This window comes from Nannobrachium achirus, assembly GCF_963921795.1.
Source record: "Nannobrachium achirus genome assembly, chromosome: 4".
Classification (NCBI taxonomy): Eukaryota; Metazoa; Chordata; class Actinopteri; order Myctophiformes; family Myctophidae; genus Nannobrachium; species Nannobrachium achirus.
In genome coordinates, this window is record NC_137813.1 from 22,962,499 (window position 1) to 22,983,185 (window position 20,687).

Sequence of the window (20,687 nt, forward strand, 5' to 3'; positions counted from 1 at the left end):
CAAAACTAGACTAATGCCTCATTCACACTACAGATATATAGTTGAACGTTTTGCTTGGTAATTCAATCAATGTAATCTCAATGGAAACCAGCTTTAAAGATGCAGGAGATGCTCCAAACAAAGCTTTGAAAGCTTTAAAGCTGGTTTCCATTGAGATTACATTGAATTACCAAGCTAAACGTTCAACTATATATCTGTAGTGTGAATGAGGCATAAAGATTTATATTGTCTGTTATTGTTTACAAATTACAACCACAATTATTCGTGTGGCAAGATCGCGGTTCACTCGTTTTTAGTAGGCTATTAGGCTTATAAGCCTTTTCAGAAGTTAATTTAATGTTTTCCATTTAATGATTTCCTTTATCCTCATCTAATCTTGGGCTAATGCACGCAACTGTTTTTGCCATGTTTTAAGGCCGTGTAGGCCATATATATAGACCTATATCTATGGTGTAGGCTTTTCAGAAGTTAATTTAATGTTCTCCATTTAACGGTTTCCTTTATCGTTATCTTGCGCTAATGCACACAACTGTTTTCGCCAGGTTTTAAGGTCTTATTTTAGTTGTTTCTCATAAGCTCGCAACCCTCCTTGCCCATTGGCCCCCACCTTTGCGCTTAGGTTCACCGGGAAATACTCGGTCGCGGAAGTGACAGGGAATTGTCTGTTGCCAGATATTGCCAAAGAAACAAGCGGCCAGGTCTATGAATAATAAGCCCTGCGACAGCCTTCATATAGCTGTGTGCACACAGACTGCACGAACCAGCTCCCAAGTGTATTATGTCTAAATGAGACATGATCCTTCACAGTGGACATGAAGACCAGGAAATCTGCAGACGAAGGAGTCGTTGGCGTTGAATCTTGTTGAAGGCCTGGGAAGTTGTCTGCTGACACCCCATGCTCAAGCTGAATGATTGAATGAACGAATAGATTTTATTTCGGTCTTAAAGCATGTACAAGGTTAAAACAATTAACTAGGTTCAGTTTTACTACTTTACATTTACATTTGAAAATAGCAGATCGGCAAGCTCACAATGTGTCACATTGCGACACATTGGACAAATGTGGACAAATATGTTAATCTGGGGTCCTTGATATGAAAAGATTTGGGAACCACTGGTTTAAAAAATATTAGAAAGTAAGTCCAGTAAACAACTACACAAATTGCTTATTATAAGCAGACGTGGCAACACCGGTTCATTCAGAGCCCAGAGCCCAGAGCGCCTCTACTGACACTTTAATGCAAGGACACAGGAAACCAAATTATGTTTATTATTTTCTTTCAGGATATGAACAGGAAGCCGGGGGCGGGGCCAGGAATATGGTGAATAGTCATTACATGAGACATTTAGCATTTATAAAATGTTTATTCATGTGGACCTTTGACTACCTAAAATTGAGTAAACTTGACTTACATGTAATAACAGTATTCTCATACCATTTCACTATATTTTGAAACTATATTTAAAAAAGTGCAAGTCATACGGCCAAAGGCATCCAATTTCCTAATCCATTCAAACACAGCACATCCTGTCACATGACATCAACCCATGGTCCACTGACTACCCCGGAGTATGACACTTTCTTCATTGTCTACAGGAGAAATGAATTTGTTTGAATGAGGTGAACAACCACAAAATTATTTCCAAGAAAGGGGACCTTTATGTTGACTAAATAATCAGAATCTTTGGACAGAATTGTGTAATAGTGCACTCATAATAGATAGAAATGGAATAAAAAAAAAACTGTATTCTGATTAAAAGCCTTATTCACCTAAGAACCTAAAATAATAAATAAAAAACAAATAAAAAAGTGATCAAAACAGCAATAAATAAAATATAAAATTGTTCTTGGCTCACAATATATTTTTTACAGAGATCTCCCCTTTGGGGTCTTGCTTGTGGAAACTGACACACGTCCCTCGGTTCTTGAGCTCAGTCAGTAGTTGCCAGAACTTGCCACAAAAAGCTCTGTTCCGTGTGTCAGCTGAAGACAAAGATCACTTTTATGCCAGCGAGTGACGGTTGTCTGTCGCAGTTCATAATAGAACAAACTCATCCATACTATTCCTGGCGTTGGCTTGTCTCCGATGCTCCTTCCTCACGATACTGGTGATGTTTGTGGGAGTAGCATCTTTCCCCAACTCCCAGCCAGGAGGGCTGTGACCTTCTGCGAATGTGAACATGGGGTACTGCTCTGGAGATGTTGACAGAGCCTTGAGGGAAGCAAAGAATATAAATACAAAATAAATTCATGCTTCCATTCTTTGCTTTCCAAATGTTTTAAAAGACAGCTGTTACAATTCCAAACATGCAAACATGACATGCTTTAATTACTTCAGTCTATATTAGTAGCTTAATGACTAGTACTAGTCTTTTTTTGATTGTAGGCTAATTGACTGTATATGCATTGTGGCCCTCTGGAGTGAGTGTGAAAACCCTAACCCTCTCCATCATCAAAGGTGCCCACCCCTGATCAACCAAAAATACTGACATTTTAACAATTTTTGGGAATTGGAAAAAAACATTTGCCCAGCATTATTGACACCAGGTTTAATGTGGTGAATTTAAGTCAATAAATGTTTTTATAAAAGTCTAATAAACAAGAAGCATATGACTGAAGCGATGTTAAGTCAGTCAGTTATTAGTTATTAATATCAGTTGCTTCCTGGCAATATAGAGGTATATGAAAAACCAAACAAACAATCACAAAAAAATATATATATTATATATATTATCCAGTCAAAGCTACACACATAGAGTATAATTTTACATACTGCAATGATAGCTGAGCACAGTGACTCAAAGTCCTTCTGGTCCTTGGCATAGAAACCAAACGTACAGCTGGGGTCCATGCGAGTGAATCCCATTTTCCGGGGATACTTGCAGTGAAACGACTGCAAGAGGTGTTTGAAGAGAGAGAAGTTAAGTGCAAATGAGGTCTCACGTAAGCGCAGAGGATAATAATTTCCATACCCGTTCTTACACACACACACACACACACACACACACACACACACACACACACACACACACACACACACACACACACACACACACACACACACACACACACACACACACACACACACACAAGTCAATTAAAATGTCCCTAAAGTCAATTAAAATGTCCCATCTCTTTAGTACACATAGGGTATGTATTTGTTGATGATATGAATTATTGTGTATGTTGATGAATTGAATACATGAAGTAGGTCCATTGAGTAATAAATTATTCAATCAATCTAGACACACACACACACACACACACACACACACACACACACACACACACACACACACACACACACACACACACACACACACACACACACACACACACACACACACACACACACACACACACCTATAATTTGTCTATCAAGGTTCCTCAGTGTCTTATTTCCCACGGCTATCAACTGTCAGGCAAATTGCATAAAACAGAGACTCTTTTCCCAGTGTTTTGCCCAGGTGGACAGGGTTTTGAGGTTAGGTTAGGCATACTTTCTGTGAGGTTATGGTCAAGGTTAGGTTTAGGCATAGTTTGTGTGAAGTTAAATGGTTTAGGCGCAACCTGGGCAACACACCAAAGGAAGAGGTAGTCCCATTTAGACAATGGCACTTTCTCCTACCTCCAAGGGGAAGCCAGAGGAAACCAGAGTGACAACTCTGACAGTACATAACTGAACATAATTACACCAACATTACCAATTAAGATTCAATATAATCTATTATTGCTACATCATATACAGTATACGTGCACATGAGTAAAATGCTTTGGTTTTGGTTCCTCAACATTATAGCAGCAGTAAAAAAAAAAAAAAAAAAAAAGAAGATTAAGTGTAGCAACAATATTAAGACACTTTTAGGTGCCTGAATGTACTGTGTGCATGGTTCCTATCTAAATATGATCCATTATGTATGTACTGGCTGCGCAGTAGCTGTGTATAATCTATTTAAATGTGTTTATATCTAATTATTAATTTACCGAATGTCTGTCCGCTGTCTGACCGTATGTCTGCATGCTGACATCACTGATACTAAAAAGTGTTGCCACCATGGTAACAATGCCCAACTGACATCACTGACTGACATCACTACAGTGCCCAAATTTGGAGATAACATCACAGACTGGCCTGGACATGGAACACCATATATTATCGGTATAAAAGAGTGCCAACCAGACAGACGGATACAACAGGTATTGCACAACTGGACACACAACTGGACATCGATGATGACTATTCTGCCCAACGGGCAGCAGTCTGGGTTCTCCAACATTACTTCTGAGACTCCTACATTCAATCCCTCATCGAGGACACCCCCGGGCACAGGACTAGTGTGTGTGTATTTATTTACATGCTATGTGGGATTGTGTAGCTGCGTCCACAGGCAGCACTTAACTGTAGCACTAGCCTTGACGACCTTGCAGACTTATGCAAAGACGAAATTTTAATTTAGATAACATGTTATGTAGACTGATACTAGGTCATTCTTTTTGGTTATTCTACAGTTAAACTGATAGGGTCTTGGTTTACCTATGATTTTAGATTACTAGTTATTATGTTAAATATAATGTATTTATTTGGGTACAGCAGGTTATATTACCCAGCAGCCCCCATAGCTTAGAGTGGAGCCCATGAGCCTATCGATTTATGCTATTTGTTGCAGTCAAAAGTGATATTGTTTATTAACTAGTTGTCATTACAAACTCATCCAAGCCTTGTTCGTCCCACACAAGCCGCCGTAGTCTGCTAAACAGATGTTGGGCTGTTCTGTGTTTTGCCAAGTCCCGGAAAAGCTGTGATTGGCCAGTACAGACACTTTGATTGGCAATGTGCCGAATATTCACCATGAAAACATGATTTACAAGACTATGGCAGCTTGTGTTGGACAACCAAGGCATGGATGTGTTAGTAAAGACAACTAGTAACACATTCATGAAAAATGAAAATCACTTTTGAGGCCAACAAATTGTGTAAAAGTGATAGGCTTATGGGCTCCACTCTAATCTATGAGGGATGCTGGGTTCTGCTATGCTGGGAAACTGGACAACAGGAGCATTTCTGCCTAATAGACCCCATGGACAGTCTTTTGGGATCAATATAAGTAGGAAAATGAGCCTAGATGTTATTTAGTGTGGAGTTGTCCTTTAAGTCGCTCTGGATTAAGAGCGTCTGCTAAATTCCTGAATTGTAAATTGTAAATTGTAGACAGACAGACAAACAAATGTACACACATACCTTGGAAACCAACAAAGAACAGGGAGTGCTTTGGTTTGCCGCCAATGATACCGATGCAGCCTTCTAATGCCAAGAGATTCTATGGAATAAGAAATATGGAATGGTTAGATATTGTTTGTGCGCTGCAGTCCATTCCCTATACCCTTATTCTCCATTTTAGACTATCCTAGTTTCTCCCAAAAAGTACATACAATACACATTTCCTTTTCAGGCTGTGACCCCCCCCCCCAAATAATCGTATTTGAAGAAATATCACATACCTTTTTTTAAGTATATATTAAACTTCAATATATGAAAAAATAAATGTAACTTTAATTATGAACAAGAAAACAAGCAAATATAAAGTACACACATAAACTGTGATAGTTCACCCTCAAAATGACTTTTTCTATCGATTACTCACCCCATGGAGACTAGAATTCATGGATATCTCTTAGTTTTTGTAGCATTCCTAAGCCAATAATTTGAGGAGACTCGATGTGTCTCCATAGGGAACAAAGCAGGCTCTTTGTGTCTCCATAGGGAACCACTGCTTATCATCAAATTATTGGCTTAGGAATGAGACAAAAACAAAAAAATCCATGAATTCACGTCTCCATGGGGTGAGTAATCGATGGGTAAACTATCCCTTTAAGCCCAATAAAAATATATATTTACAGTATTAAAAAATACATCTACAAGGTCACAACATGACACGCCGTGAGCTTGTAGATTGACTATTTAAAAAATATAGAATTTCAAGTTTAAAGAAGTCGGCTGCATAAATGTCGGTCGGGCTCTACACATGAGATTGTGTTACCTTGACACATGCAATGTAGTCGGGGTTGAGGTCTTTTCCTCCCAGACGTACAGGAACCAGGATGATGACTGACCTCCAGGGCTGACTGGTTCCTCTTGAGCCAGCGTGATGCCGCTCACACACTGCTCTCACGTCCTCTTTGTAAACTGCAAGGGGGCAGCGACAACCGGGACCATTTTAAAAACAACAAAGTATGGTGGTTAGATGGGGTTCAGGTACAACTTATAGTCAGGTTCACTATGTTAATAAAGGTTTATTCGTTGGAATTTTTTGGAGATTTGTAAAACTATACATTTTTGGAATCTTCAGAGCATGGGGAATCCAAAAATCTTTGTTTGCATTTGCACAGATACCTGCAAAGCCGCCATTTTGGACGTTCAAAATGGCTGACATAAAATACATAATTTGTGCTATCTTGGCTTCTAGACAACCTAGAAACTTAATTAAACATGCTAATCCTATGTTTTCTGGGCCAAGGAATCGAATGAATGAATGAATGATGGATGTAAAATGTTCTGGACCCCCACCCCCTTTCAGGGGGTTATCTATTTTGGGACCTCCCAGAACAGTACCCCAGCCAGTTAATCTCCGATTTTCATAATATTAGATTTGTTTTGTAGGTTTTACAACATCCTGAGTTCATTTATTAGACTTTTAAAGCAGCCAGAATAACCTTTCTGACTTTTGGTTGGGGTCTTTCCTCACCTGGGACCCCCTAGACAGACCCCTGAGCCTATCTCAGTAATCGCTCTGCTACTGCTCCAGAACAATGTTAAATTAGATCATAATTGAAGCATAAAAGTTGTTGTAGCTGGGCTCTGAAAACAAAAATGTGTAGTAGCAAATACCAGGGGTCTTCCATAGAGGGTCCGGGACCCCTGCTGGGTCCTCAGAGTTACTACAGGGGGCCCGCCAAATCTTGATGGGATCTTTTTTTTTTCACATTTGAAACTGATACTTTGAATGTTTTTATGTATCCTGGGTTTATTGCGACCATAGGTCGGAGTTTGCGATCATAGGTTGCAGTTTACTATCAGAACCGTCACATCTTGACCGTATCTGACTGTCTATCTGGACGGGTAACGCTTTTTGGTTGTTGACATTCTGCTCTGACATCACTGTGATGTCAGGGGAACCAAATCCCCTTTATGCCCATATATGGAGATCCCTGTGATGCCAGGGGAACCAAATCCCTTTTATGGACAACTAGGTAGTTATCCGGCAACAGCTCACAGCTGTGAAGCCGGGAGGAGTTCAGATTGACAATCAGGTTCACAGGAGGGGAGGGCGTGAGCAAAGTGTGGTAGAACAGGGGAAGGGCAAGGGCCAGACCCCATTTGACATAATGAAGGTATTGCAACTTCTCACTTTGAGAGTGCAGAACAACGTGCCCATTTATTACACTGCTCTCACACTGACACCACACACACACACACACACACACACACACACACACACACACACACACACACACACACACACACACACACACACACACACACACACACACACACACACACACACACACACACACACCTCTTTGTTATTGTCACCCCAAAACCCTCACCCTATCCTCTTAAAGAGCCCATGGTCAATTATGCCCAAAAAGATTCACTACAATGCAGTCATTTCAGATCTATTGTCTTCATCATTGTCATCTTCAATGTCCAACCTAATAGTGTTGACACAGTCTTCACCATGGAGTGAGCAGCTGCACCGTCCCTTGCAACCATCTATTGAAGCTCAGGGCAATTTGTCAGGTATGATTTATCCCGCATTGTGACGTAGTTGGCACGGAGGATATGTGGTAGCAGTGCAGCACGAGTTGGAGGTAGCATCTCACCCTCAAAGTTATTTGACAGAAATAGTTCCCATCTGAGAAATGGCAGGGTTGTTGGACCTTTTGAACTGTAAACATGGCATGCAAAATGCTTCAATGACTGCAATGTTGATGGAAGCTCACCGATAATAAGCTCAGGAGGAATGGAACCCTTGCCAAGGTCCTTGAAGTGGTTAATGACTTGGTCATCATCATCAGGCTTCAAGTAGGCATTGACCCATGTCTTTTTGGAGATTCCAACAAATGCTCTTCCCCAGCCAGCACCAGAAAAATTGTGTAGGCCAAGGAACCCTTGACATTTGTGACATCCAATAACTTGAATTTGCTTGAATATATCTATTTCCATTGGTGGAGGACGTCGGTGTCGGGTGACCAAACACATATGTCTTGCAAAGCACCATAAGCCGCAGAGGCAAGGACTTGATGAGGAATCAGGGTATCAGCCTCTTCATGTGTGTGCACTTCCACAAAATCATGTCCCTTGATGAAGGTATTGTATTATGATGCCTACTTTGTCATACCTGACAAATTGCCCCAAGCTTCGATCAATCGAAGGACATAGATGGCATTTAGAGAGTGGAGGGTATGTTCCAGTCAGGTGTCTTGCCCTCCCTGCTCCAAAGGCAGTACTTGAGCCCATCACATTTGGCTGCAAAGCAGGCTGCACTCCTCCCTGCAAATGCTATGGTGGAGACTGTCAACACAATTAGGGAGGACATGTACAGTATTGCAGTGAATCTCTTTGGGCATAATTGACCATGAGCTCTTTAAGAGGATAGGGTGAGGGTTTGGGGTGACGATTAACAAAGAGGTGTGTGTGTGTGTGTGTGTGTGTGTGTGTGTGTGTGTGTGTGTGTGTGTGTGTGTGTGTGTGTGTGTGTGTGTGTTGTGTCAGTGTGAGTGCAGTGCAATAAATGGACAGGTTAGTCTGCACACCCAAAGTGAGAAGTTGCAATACCTTAATCCCTGCAGTAACACCTGTCAACTATAACTGTCTAACACACAAATTGTATAAATAATACTGAGAATACTAATAAATCATCGAAGTACGATACATAATCCCAGGATACATAAAAACATAAAGTTTCAAATGTAAAAAAGAAAATCCTTTCCCATCAAGAGTTTTAACAAGAACTAAGATGAGGGAGCATATCACTCCAGTTTTGGCTTCGCTGCATTGGCTTCCGGTTGCCTTTAGAATAGACTTTAAAATTCTTCTACTGGTTTTTTAAGCCCTTAATGGCCTGGCACCCTCCTATCTCGATGACTGTCTGAATAGATATGTTCCTGGCCGTCCCCTTAGGTCCGCTAGTGCTGACCTACTTGAAATCCCTAGCTTACAAATGAAAATTAGAAAACACGGTGAGGCTGCTTTTTGTTTCTATGGGCCGACGGCCTGGAACCGCCTCCCATTATATTTAAGGCAGTCAACCTCGGTGGACAACTTTAAGTCTCAACTCAAGACTTATTTATTTTCTATTGCTTTTAAATAATCCTACCCTAGCTTAACTGTTTTGTTTTGCCTTTTACTACTTTATTGTTATTGCTGTTATTTGCTGAGTCTATAATGTTTTATTTACTTTGTCTTGCTGTATTGTCATTATTGCTGCTTTGTTTTTATATCTTGTTGTGTGAAGCACTCTGAGCTGCATTTTTGTATGAAGGGTGCTATACAAATAAAGTTTCATTCATTCATTCATTCATCAAGATTTGGTGGGCCCTCTGTAGTAACTCTGAGGACCCCCCAGGGGTCCCGGACCCCCTGAGGAAGACCCCTTGTATTTTGCTTACTCATTTTTGTTTTCAGAGCACAGCTACAACAACTTTTATGCTTCAATTATGATCTAATTTAACATTGTTCTGGAGCAGGAGCAGAGCGATTACTGAGATAGGCTCAGGGGTCTGTCTGAGGGGTCCCAGGTTAGGAAAGACCCCAACCAAAAGTCAGAACGGTTATTCTGGCTACTTTAAAAGTCTAATGAATGAACTCAGGATGTTTTAAAACCTACAAAACGCTAATATTATGACAATCAGACATTAACTGGCTGGCGTACTGTTCTGGGAGGTCCCAAAATAGATAATCCCCAGAAAGGGGGTGGGGGTCCGGAAAATTTTACACCCATCATTTACTCAGTCGATTCCTTGACCCAGAAAACATAGGATTGGCATGTTTAATTAGGTTTCTAGGTTGTCTAGAAGCCAAGATAGCACAAATTATGTATTTTATGTCGGCCATTTTGAACGTCCAAAATGGCGGCTTTGCAGGTGTCTGTGCAAATGCAAACAAAGATTTTTGGATTCCCCATGCTCTGAAGATTCCAGAAATGTATAGTTTTACTAATCTCCACAAAAATCCAACAAAAATACATAGTGGACCTGACTATTAGCAGATATTACTAATCCACAGAATGTCTGTCTGATATGCCCGTATGCAAGCATGAGGATTGGTCAAGCTTCACATGACAATTTGGCTATCCAGAGTATAAATAGGCAATGAATAGGTTTAGACTGATTGTCAATTGTCTATTATAGAACTTATGTAAGTGTTTAATTCTCATTATAGTGTTTTTAATCCCTGTATTTGTCACTGTGTCAATGTATCCATTTGTAAATACATTTTACTGTGTAGTGGCAGGGACTGTGTGGTTTTTAGGGATGGTGATACAGTATATGCTACTGCAGACTAAATTAAAAGTGAGAAAGGCACTCACTGGTGCAGTCCTGTGCAACATAAACTGTTGGAGTGGGAAGGTCAGCAGACGCAGTCACAGCTTTACTGAAACAAAAGGTTATCCTGCATTACTAAAGGACCATATTGTACCTCAAAAGAGTACACAATTTACAATTTAGGCATTTAGCAGACACTCTAGTCTTAATCCAGAGCGATACAGAAAGCAAGGACAACACAAGGTACGTAGGTTCAAAATAAATGCATAGAAATAGTAATCTAGGATCATAGGTATTGCACGGAGTACTCTGGGTATAACCCAAGAGGGGAATAGCAAGAGGTGGCAATTCCGGTTTACTTCCTGTATCTGTGTGACGTAGGTGGATACCTTTTTAGGAGGCAGAAGTAGGTTTGGAGTCAATTCATTTCCAATGAGAGAGCTAAGGTGAGTTTCTGAACTATTATTTTGCTCCATGGTCACTGAACTAAATATTGGACCTGATCGTCACACGCCACATAATATTAACAAAATTGTCATATTAAAGTAATTTTTTCAGCGACAAAAAAAGGAACTTGCAACACACTCTCTCAGGATCTACAGCAACAGAAAACAGGACATTCGCGAGATTTGCCGTCAGAGCCAGCGCCCAGGAGGCTATTTGGAGGCTTTGTGTACCATGTCACACTCTAGTGGATCCAATGAGGTTGCACTATCTTCATATATTAAAAGATTTTGGTATAACCAAACGATGCATTCCCGACTGAGTTCCTGAGTAGGCTGGTGCACCAGTCTAGTGACACTAAGCAAGGTTGAAGGTCAGTCTCACCAGAGCATGTGTGCCACGATAGAGGGGCCATACCAGTCACCAGCCTTCTTCCCTGAGCTTTTCCCCAGCTCCACCAACCGGTGCACTCCAAAGGGGGCTGTGGGGTTGTCCCCAAACCAGGACATCACCCGTCTGTGTGTCGCCTCCTGTGTTTGAACCTGTGTGTCTGGTAGGGAGCCCAGGCTCATTTTCCGACCCCTCCTTCGAGGTGCCATCCATCCACTTTCTACTGGCCGAGACTCTTTGAGATCAATGTCATCTCTGACCCCATGGTGACTCAAAGACCAGGTCCACCCTAGGAATGAAATGGTAAAGAAATACATTTTAACCCTCTAAGGCCCACGGTTGTAATATTACAACGTTTGTATTTTATCCAAAAAAAGGTTTAAATCATTTTATTTTAGCTCCCCCTACCACCTAAACACCACCATTGGATTCTATTGTTTAGTATTACAATGCCATTGGCCACAATATTTGCATATAAATACCCCCCACAGGGGCTGACATTCACACCCGCCACACCCGCTGAAATTCCAGAGTTTTGACGAACAACATCTCACTTTTTCATGGAAGCTATACCTCACAAAAACATAAGTAAAATGCCTGTACTATTTTTTTGGGTGATCATTAGAATGTCTAGAACATGTACATATGTTATTATTGTGAAAAATATCCCCCATATGTAAATTAGAGCATGATTTATGATTTTTGATTTATGGCTATAAAATCTTACAAAAACATTTTTTTGAAAAAAACATTACATTTTCCTCTTAATAGGACTCCTACAACACCATCTGATTTTTTTCAATTTTTTATTTCAAGTATTTCTTAATGCGGGCCTTAGAGGGTTAAAGCAGTCAGCAGTCAGCGAATGATAACTTTCTGTGGCCAGGTTTATTTCTACTGATGAGGACAATTTGATTTGGCATTAATTTTTCCTGACATTTAACTGTCTTAAAACACAATTTATCCCATCAAGTGCTATGCCCCACCAATGCAGAGGGCCATTAACACCTAATGTTCCACTAATCTCTTATCGTCTCTTTCTAGGTTCTGGCTTTGGAGTTGCTAATTTTCACAAATACTTACAAAAACACCCTTGGACATCAGAGTAACCTACAAGTATACTACCTCTGTGTATTTCACAGCCTAAAAAAATGTAGTTTGTTACTAGATATTGTGGTCTGTGTATGTCTGTGCACACCTGAGGGCAGCAGGTGTAACAGCAGGCCCTGTGCCAGTAGCATCTGTCCAGTACGCAGAACACACCCCCAGCCTCCGTCTGTGGTCAGGGCGGTGCCAGACAGAGGCAGGAAACCCCGTCTGTACGTCAGCCATGGGAGAGATGAAAAAGATCGACGGAAACGCTCTCTCTCCACTGACACAAACACAGAACAGAACCTCACTCATAAATGACAGAACCCTGGCCTGAAGACAAGGGTGTTGAAGCGCAGATGGGTCTCAGTTGCGTTGTCAGTTGAGTATACCAGTGCTCTTTGGGTGGTTCAGGTGTGCTGCAGTTAGTTACACATTAGGAAGGTCCTATTCCTTCTCAATTGAAAATAAATAGTTTATTCCAGGAACTGTCTAAATTAAAATGAGACAGGTCTCACCTTGATTACTGAGCAAGTACGAATGTCCAAGCATCGTCACAGGAGAACTTTTTTTGAAGCGGGATTTCTGTTTCAAAGGCCGCCAACCTGGGGTAGAAAAAGGTAGCAAAACTCTGAAAAAGAAACAGGGAGCGGCACTCTTGCAAAAACAACACAGCAGCAGTTTAGAACGTAGGTAAACACACCATATTTTACACTGTTCCATGCCGACATTAGCTTGGATTTGAGTTTGCCCATTTCCTCTCGCCCCTGTTCATCATCCCTGCACTCTTCAAAGCATTGGGGCGCCATAGAGTCAGTGGAAAGGAGTAGCCAGTCATCTGTGATGTCCTCCTCTGTGGACAGGCCCTCACAGGGAGAGGACGACGGGCAGATGGGATTCATAACTGTGGTTGGATGACAGACCCCGACTGTGGAGAAATGTTGCTTATTGACATAGTAACCTGTGCAGAGGCAAAGGAGAACAAGAGCAACTGTGGCTAGATGCTATCTGTACTTCCTCACACTGCATGTACTTCTGGTATGTGTTACAGTCTGATACATATGTGGGTGTGGTATTAGAATTTGGGACCTAAAACCGGTTCCATCTGCACAGCCCTGTTGAACAGTGTGTAGTCTGTGTACAGACAGGGCCTAATGTGAACCATGACAGTAAATAATTGACCATGTCTTTGTGGAAGCAGTGAAGCCGTGTGATTAGCACCGTGTGACTAGAGAAACTTTTGTATGCAACACCTACTGTAGTCTACAGTAGGTGTGTTTGCGCGCGCGTGTGTGTGTGTGTGTGTGTGTGTGTGTGTGTGTTATTTTAAACAAAACACAAGTATACAATTCAACATTAATAGAGGTATAATTTACTGTAACAAGGTCATTAAAGAAAAAAGGCTACACAAAATTGTATTATTGTTTACCTGAAGCTGATGACAGTTTCTGTATTTTAGATTTTTATATATATATATATATATATATATATATATATATATATATATATATATATATATCCTCAGTTCCCTCACATACAGTGAGAAAAAGCAAACAGTGTCAAAATATTTGGACAACAGATCACAGGAGCCTGGAAACTATCATGCTGGGGACTAGTTTTAATTCATTTTATAGACTGATCGACTGAAGGACAATAATTCACTAATTTATTATTTTGAAATATAAAATTAACAAATATGAGGGCCTCTGTAAATACAATTCAATGTTTGTGATGGATATAACATAAACTGCAGATTGGTATCAGAGACAGAGACATATCATTTCCTTACATTCATTCTTTCAATTATTTAGCAGTAGCCTAGACATTCAGTAATTAAACCATCAGTCAAAAATGTCATACATTTTATAACTAACTTAACCAGGACAAGAAAGCTTTAACAGTTTATCTTATTTATATAAAAAAATCGCAATGCAGAAGGAAATCAACAGCCTACCAAAGATATGTTTGGAACACAGGAGGAACCCTCGCTCCGAAACAATGTGTGACAAAGTAGACCAAGCTTAGTACATTAAAAATAGCTCGATAAAATGTGTTTGCTGTCTCTTGTACATCCCATTATGAGTATGACTTCACGTCAGTTTATACAGTACTGTGTTATGGAAATCAGACGTCGCAGCAGCACCACCAGAAACGAAGCTAAAAGTTAAAATACTTAGTCCATCTTACCTTCATTCGACCGTTGTCATTTATTCGTCGTGACCTGTTGACAGATCAGCCTTGTATTACTTGTGTTATTTTGACTGACATACGACGAGTACTTGCTAGTTGCTACTCGTCTGGTTTAACAAGATTAAGAACCTTTCTTATAACTCTATGATTAAGAAGCGCTTACTTCCTGTCCACTTCATAACAACGTGTACATGTACTGCGATTGGTCAATAGAGGACCAATCATATTTGCCCACTGGTTCCCAAACAGTGGATCGGGACCCATTTATCGGTCGCAGACACATTTTTTATGGGTCCCTTTATTTTTTGTTTCCTACATTTAGTTTGTCATTATTTCAAAACATTCATTGATTAACAACAAATTCAAAGATGTTTTAAAGTAATTTCATGAATAAATGAAATGTCTAAGAAATTCCAAATGAGAAAACAAATGTTTTAGAAGTTGTGAAAACAGACTAGATCTACAAGTTAATAAAGTATTCAATCAATCAGTTGTAATCTAGGATTAATTCTAGTTGTAATATGAATCCATTCCATCATAAAAAGAAAATGCTTTATTTATTTTCAAAATAAAAATAAAGTTGTCTGTTTTCAGTATACAATATAAATAAGACATACAAGACATTGTTTCTCTGTATTTTATTACATTTGCACTATGGGCTCTTCTTTTGCATTAGGTTTTCACAACAGTGACTGGAGCATGTGATATATTGGACAGCAGTGAGAGAGATAATTGTGATATAAAAGTCATACACTAAGAGAAAAATGGACATAACAGTAATATTGCAACTCTCAGTTTTATGGAATGGCAGAAGTAACCCAGCACAAAATAGGTCAACCACACAGATTTGGTAGATTCTCTCAGTTTTAGATATACAATAAATTAAGAGATTTCAAATGTAACTGAGTAGCAAAGCAAAGGTGAACCAACCACTGACATAAAACTTTGAATAAATGAAAAAGTATAATAAATAGATTAAAAAATAAATAAACATATTTGACACAAATTAAAGTGCAATTTCCACACCTCAGCGCACACACAAAGACACACAGGCATTTAAACATGACTTTCTTCTGTTAAAATGCACACAGCATCATGGATCGAATGAGTATGAGTCTTATCTGATTTGATATCAGCTAAGACTGTCCAGGAAATTCAACTGGTTTTGAGAACGAGTAAAAAAAAAGATGATATAATGTTACATCCAAATTAATACAAAAATGTAAATATGTGCAGGAATTAGGGTTCTCCACAAATGTAGATTAGTTATCAGTAAATACAGTTGATGATTTTCAGCCCATGTTTTTTGTTGGGATGTAAGAACAGAAACAGAGAGGGCGTTGTTTTTCCCTTTCTTTTGATGATGGGTTCCCAGATTGGTTATCAGTAAATGTGTTACTGACCACAAGATGGCAGCATAACATAGGTCTGACTCTGAATCTGGTCTCAGCATCAAGATCATTTGAGTTTGTGGAAACAACAATGATCTTGGCACCGACATGCTCATGCTCTCACGGGATCTGCCCAGTCTGTTGGGGCCTTAAGGTAACCCTGGTTCTGGGTCAATGGACAGCCGACTACTGTATCCCTGACGTGGGACTTCCATTCTACTGTAGCTGGGCACACTAGGATTGCATATTATCATTATAAACATCACCGTAAACAACACCTCACCCCTAAATGAAAACACTGGCACATTTCATCACACGTTACATTATACAATGCTACTTTTGCATACATGGAAGGGAGGGAAGGGAGGGAGAGAATGATGGGTGCTAGCCTAGTTTCCTATAGTGCTAGTCTCATTATGCTTCTTTGTGTATTTCACGGTCTGACCAGATTCACAGGAATGCATACAAAGACTCCTCTACATCTCAATACTAATGTATTCACTTTCAAATCTAGGCTATATAATTGCACATTTCACAAAGGTCAATAAAGAGAACTTGAAAATCTAATCCGCTTGCCAGGCTTATTGCGACACAAGCCATAACCCTCATGACCGCTGTCTTGTCTTGAGCACGATGTAAACTTTTTTTTTAAATAGGGACACACCAAAAATGGCATCAAAAGCACAAAATCTGCGTAGTGTCCTTGTGCAAGTTCCAATAGTCCACCTCCTTTCAACAACAATTCAGCCCTTAAATAGACCAGAAACAAACTGACTGATTTACCCTTTAATTCTTTGTCTCTGCAAGCAGGTATGTGATGTCAAACTAGTTTGTGGCATGTTAGCACTGGACTGTAACCGATAATCACATCTTTTTGCGTTGCCTTTTTCTACACCACACAACCTACAGTACTAAGCCAGAACACTTTTAGCAGCTGAGTGGTTAAGAAATTTGCTGTGCATTTTTCCTCCTTTCAACTAAACTAAAAGATGGCACTAAATGGTTGAATCTGAACACAGACTTAAAGGATTACATTTATGGTGAAAATTATCCAATATTCACATGGAGGCCAGTTGACTCGTTTACCTTACCAGGGTGGGGTTTCCCACCCTGCTGAGTATGACAACAAGACCAACATGGCCTGCGTGTTAGTTATGGTCAATAACGGGACAGAATCCTGCCTGATCACATGCTGTTACAGAATGTTGTTGGTGCTCTGCTGACATGTTGCTCACAGTGTTCACTACCATAAGGTCTGTTTTATAGTTTCTCATCTTTTTCTTTAAATATTCTCTTTCATTTTCATGTACAATGTAGGACATGCATTATGACATACGCTTTTTGACTATATACAACACAATGTGCCGAATAGTACATACACAGAACACCATTTACACACATCAGAGAACAGTAGTTGATGCATCTTCCTTCATATCTTCTTTTATCTATTTATATGTATATTGTTTCTTTTTTTTTTTTTTTAGGCATTAATGTTATAGTTTCATCAGTCAGCAATATGTGGCATTACGATGCTACAGGATTCTTTCAAATCCAAAAAGGCATTGAGTAGGAGAGTCCAAGCTCGTCCTGTATTCCCAAATCATGAGTGATGCTTGGAGCTCCGTGTGTTCGCCTTATCGGACTGGATCAGACCAGTTGTTCCCCCCGACGGGGATGCCGTCTGGGCCCCTCGGCGACCGCCTCCGGACGAAGCCTCTGGTTTTCCTGCAGGGACACCCCGTCTCTCCTCATTCGCCTTCGGGGAGTCTTTTCCTTTGACTCCTTCCTGTGTGGGGGAGTCTTTTCCCTTCATAGGCCCGAGCACAGTTTTGGCCACACTGGTGAGCTGGGTGACAAAGCCTCCCTTGTCCCCGGGGAACACCGGACGTGTCTTACCGGAGCAGGGGGAGGTGGACGAGGGGGACATGGGGTTCTCCTCCAGGGCCTCCAGGTGAGCCCTGTCCTCCCTGGCACCGCGGTAGCTGCTAGAAGGACCATGCATCTTTTCTCCTCTGGGTTTGGTGGCGACGGCAGTGGCGAGGGCTGTGGATGTTGTTGGAGCAGCTTGGGTGGGAGCTTGCGTTGGGACCGGAGGTGCGGGACCTTTGCCCCTGGTGGTCTCAGTTGCTTTATTATCACTGCTGCTCAGCCCTCCTTTCACAGGGTGCTCACCTGTCTCTGTGGCTCTGCTTAGCATGGATGGCTCCGTGGCAGAAGGTTTCTGTGGGGCGACTTTGTCTGCGCTTGCACTTCCTTTGGCTTTCTCCTCTGTCTTCTCTTGGGTTTTGGGCATTCGGGTGCTATGTGTCTGGGTGCTTTGCTGTTTACTGTTCAGTGGCTGTGTGTCCTTTGATATGCCCGGGGTGGACATTGTTTTCTCACTAGGTTTAGGGGCTGATCCTGTACTTGCTGTGTCAGACGTGGGAGGACTCACATTTGACAATTTGTCCCCAGGGCTGCAGGGCTTGGTTCCTGGAGTGGAGGGAACCAAGACCGGGCTAGACTTGGTCTCCACCGTGGCTAGACCTGTTTCGCTCTTTGGATCCCCAGCAGAGGGCAAAGTCTTTGCTGTGTCAATAGCACTGGTGTTGGACCCGGGTTTAGTTGGCGTACTTTGAGAGTATGTCTCAGACACCACAGCGTTAACATCTTTCTCTCTCCCTGTGAGCAGGGTGTCACGGCTAAGCGGCGACTCCTGTCTCCCCAGCCTCCTGACAGGTTTGAGCCCGCCTAACTCTCCAGTGGTGGGCGGAGACGGCGAGGAAGAGGAGGACGAAGGCGAGGGCGGAGCGGGTCCATTCTCACCCTCCATCTCCAGCAGGCTCTGCAGGCTGTGCTCGCAGTGGAAGGACTCTCTCCTGTAGTCGCCGTGCGTCACCTCCAGGCTGTGCTTGCGCATGGACACGCCGCCGCCCGTGAGAGGAGACGTGGACGAAGAGGAGGATGAGGAAGATGACGAAGGAAGGTGTGGCGCTCCCAGCTTCTCAGCCGACTGCACACGCTGCAGCAGCGGGGACCGAGGGGGCTCGGCGCTCTTAGGGCGTGGCCGGGCGATCGGCGGCGAGGAGTGCAGCTTGGCGGGAAACGTCTGCGTGGTGTTGGAGCTGCCCACCGTGTGGCCGGTCAGCGGCGGGGGTGACGAGGTGGTGGGGGAAGGGGTGTGGGCCAATGGGGACAGGGGGATGTTGCCAGCAGACTTGCAGCGCGCGGAGCGGTACTGGCGGTGCAGCTTCGGGGAGAGGCCGTGCAGCGAGCTGGGCCTCATGTGCTGGGAGGCAGCGGGGGAGTTGGGCGTGCTGGACGCCGGGGAACTACTCTGAGATGACGTGCCTAAGAGGAGAGGAGAGGAGAGGGATGGTAACTGTTCATTCACAACATTTAGTTTTATTTATTATATTTAAATGATTATTCTTGAAGAATAATCCATTTAAATAATAATAATAATAATCAATACACTTATACAATACACAATACTATGTATTAACAGAGCATGAGAGGAAGATTGAGAAACAGACATGGGGGCAACTTGACGGGACAGATTGTGATGACTTATCCTTGCTGTGTTATTTGTTATGTATAATAGTCGAAGTAATAGTGGTTGTCAGAGCAGCACTCTCAAATAAAATCAGCTGGGCAGATAAATCTGATGAAGGCCTTTGATACTAACCGAGGTAGGGTGAATCAGGGGTGGAGCGGTAGCTCTGGGTGGGGGAGCGAGCAGAGAGGCTGTGTGTCGGCGAGGCAGGAAGGCTGTCTCCAGACGACAGCGAGCGGTTGAGAGACGACAGACTGCGACTGGTGTGGAGCAGGTTAGACTGTTTGGTGATCTTCCTGAACAGGGAGCTGCGTTTCTTACTGCAAGACAAACAAGAGGGAGCGGTTAACGACAGATACAGTAGTCAGCAGGGCATGGCCACGATAAGGGGAAAGGGTGATGCAGACGAATATTTATATAACCCACTCTTGCCCATCTTTGGCCGCTGGCCTCTTGTTGCGCCGTGCCATCTTGGATTTGTAGCTGGATTTGCGAGCGGGACCGACCTTTATAGATGTGTTCTCAAAGGGAGTCGTCGTGACTGTCACTTTGTTGCCACTCTGGGAGGAGGATAAATAATAAGTCATTTTCAACGTAAAATGAAACCGGGAATTATAGAAATGAAAGTCAACTTAAAGTAATTAACTGACACAGACAGATGGATAGATTATTTTTAAAAGAACATCTGAACCACTTGAAACCTATCTACAAGCTCCCAATGTGAGCTATTTTGGGAGATTTGGTGCAAAGTCAGTTTGACTAAGAATAGAGGGTTTAAGTGGTTAAAGAACAGTTGAACTTCATCAGTTTCTGTGTTCCACTCACCTTCAGGATGAGCTCCACTACCTCGGTGTGAACCAGACCGTGGACCGACTCTCCGTTCACATGGGTGATGAGGTCTCCAGCGCTAAGACCTGCTTCCTGGGCGGGGCCACCGTCCTCGACATGCTGTGATTGGGTCAGAGTACTGTCAGTTTGGCTGCTTTAGAGACTTGGAAGACAAGTCGCATTAACTAGCATGTTAGAGCTATGGTGTGATTGATTTGTCAGTTAACTTTGACAGCAATCAGTGTTGGTGGCCTGACACTAAAACAGTATAGAC

At 41.9% G+C, this 20,687-nt stretch overlaps 2 protein-coding genes across 2 annotated transcripts in view; both read right to left on the reverse strand.

Annotated features, from left to right (window-relative positions):
- Positions 1-1,574: 1,574 nt before the first annotated feature.
- Positions 1,575-13,547, reverse strand: LOC308282766 (cysteine protease atg4da-like). Its single transcript, XM_080723155.1, has 10 exons — positions 13,173-13,547; positions 12,988-13,074; positions 12,579-12,752; positions 11,375-11,669; positions 10,591-10,655; positions 6,040-6,185; positions 5,241-5,319; positions 4,414-4,430; positions 2,775-2,894; positions 1,575-2,213 (listed from the first exon to the last, which is right to left on the reverse strand). The coding sequence occupies exons 1-10, from the start codon at positions 13,369-13,371 to the stop codon at positions 2,037-2,039; spliced, it is 1,359 nt and encodes a 452-aa protein (XP_080579281.1). The 5' UTR covers positions 13,372-13,547; the 3' UTR covers positions 1,575-2,036.
- Positions 13,548-17,650: 4,103 nt separating this feature from the next.
- Positions 17,651-20,687, reverse strand: part of LOC308282767 (microtubule-associated serine/threonine-protein kinase 1-like) — a gene marked incomplete at both ends in the record, with an annotated part of 81,882 nt that continues 78,845 nt past the window's right edge. The window contains 4 exons of the mRNA XM_080723156.1: positions 17,651-19,380; positions 19,718-19,905; positions 20,012-20,145; positions 20,411-20,533. Coding sequence (XP_080579282.1) covers positions 17,651-19,380; positions 19,718-19,905; positions 20,012-20,145; positions 20,411-20,533 — 2,175 coding nt within the window. The remainder of the gene's footprint in view (positions 19,381-19,717; positions 19,906-20,011; positions 20,146-20,410; positions 20,534-20,687) is intronic.

Coding starts and splice junctions, on each gene's coding strand:
- LOC308282766 (XM_080723155.1), bottom strand. CDS start 13,371: ATGAATCCCATCTGCCCGTCGTCCTCTCCCTGTGAGGGCCTGTCCACA. Junction 12,753..12,987: donor GTACTTGCTCAGTAATCAAG/GTGAGACCTGTC, acceptor TGTTTGTGTCAG/TGGAGAGAGAGCGTTTCCGT. Junction 10,656..11,374: donor ATCGTGGCACACATGCTCTG/GTGAGACTGACC, acceptor CTTTTGTTTCAG/TAAAGCTGTGACTGCGTCTG.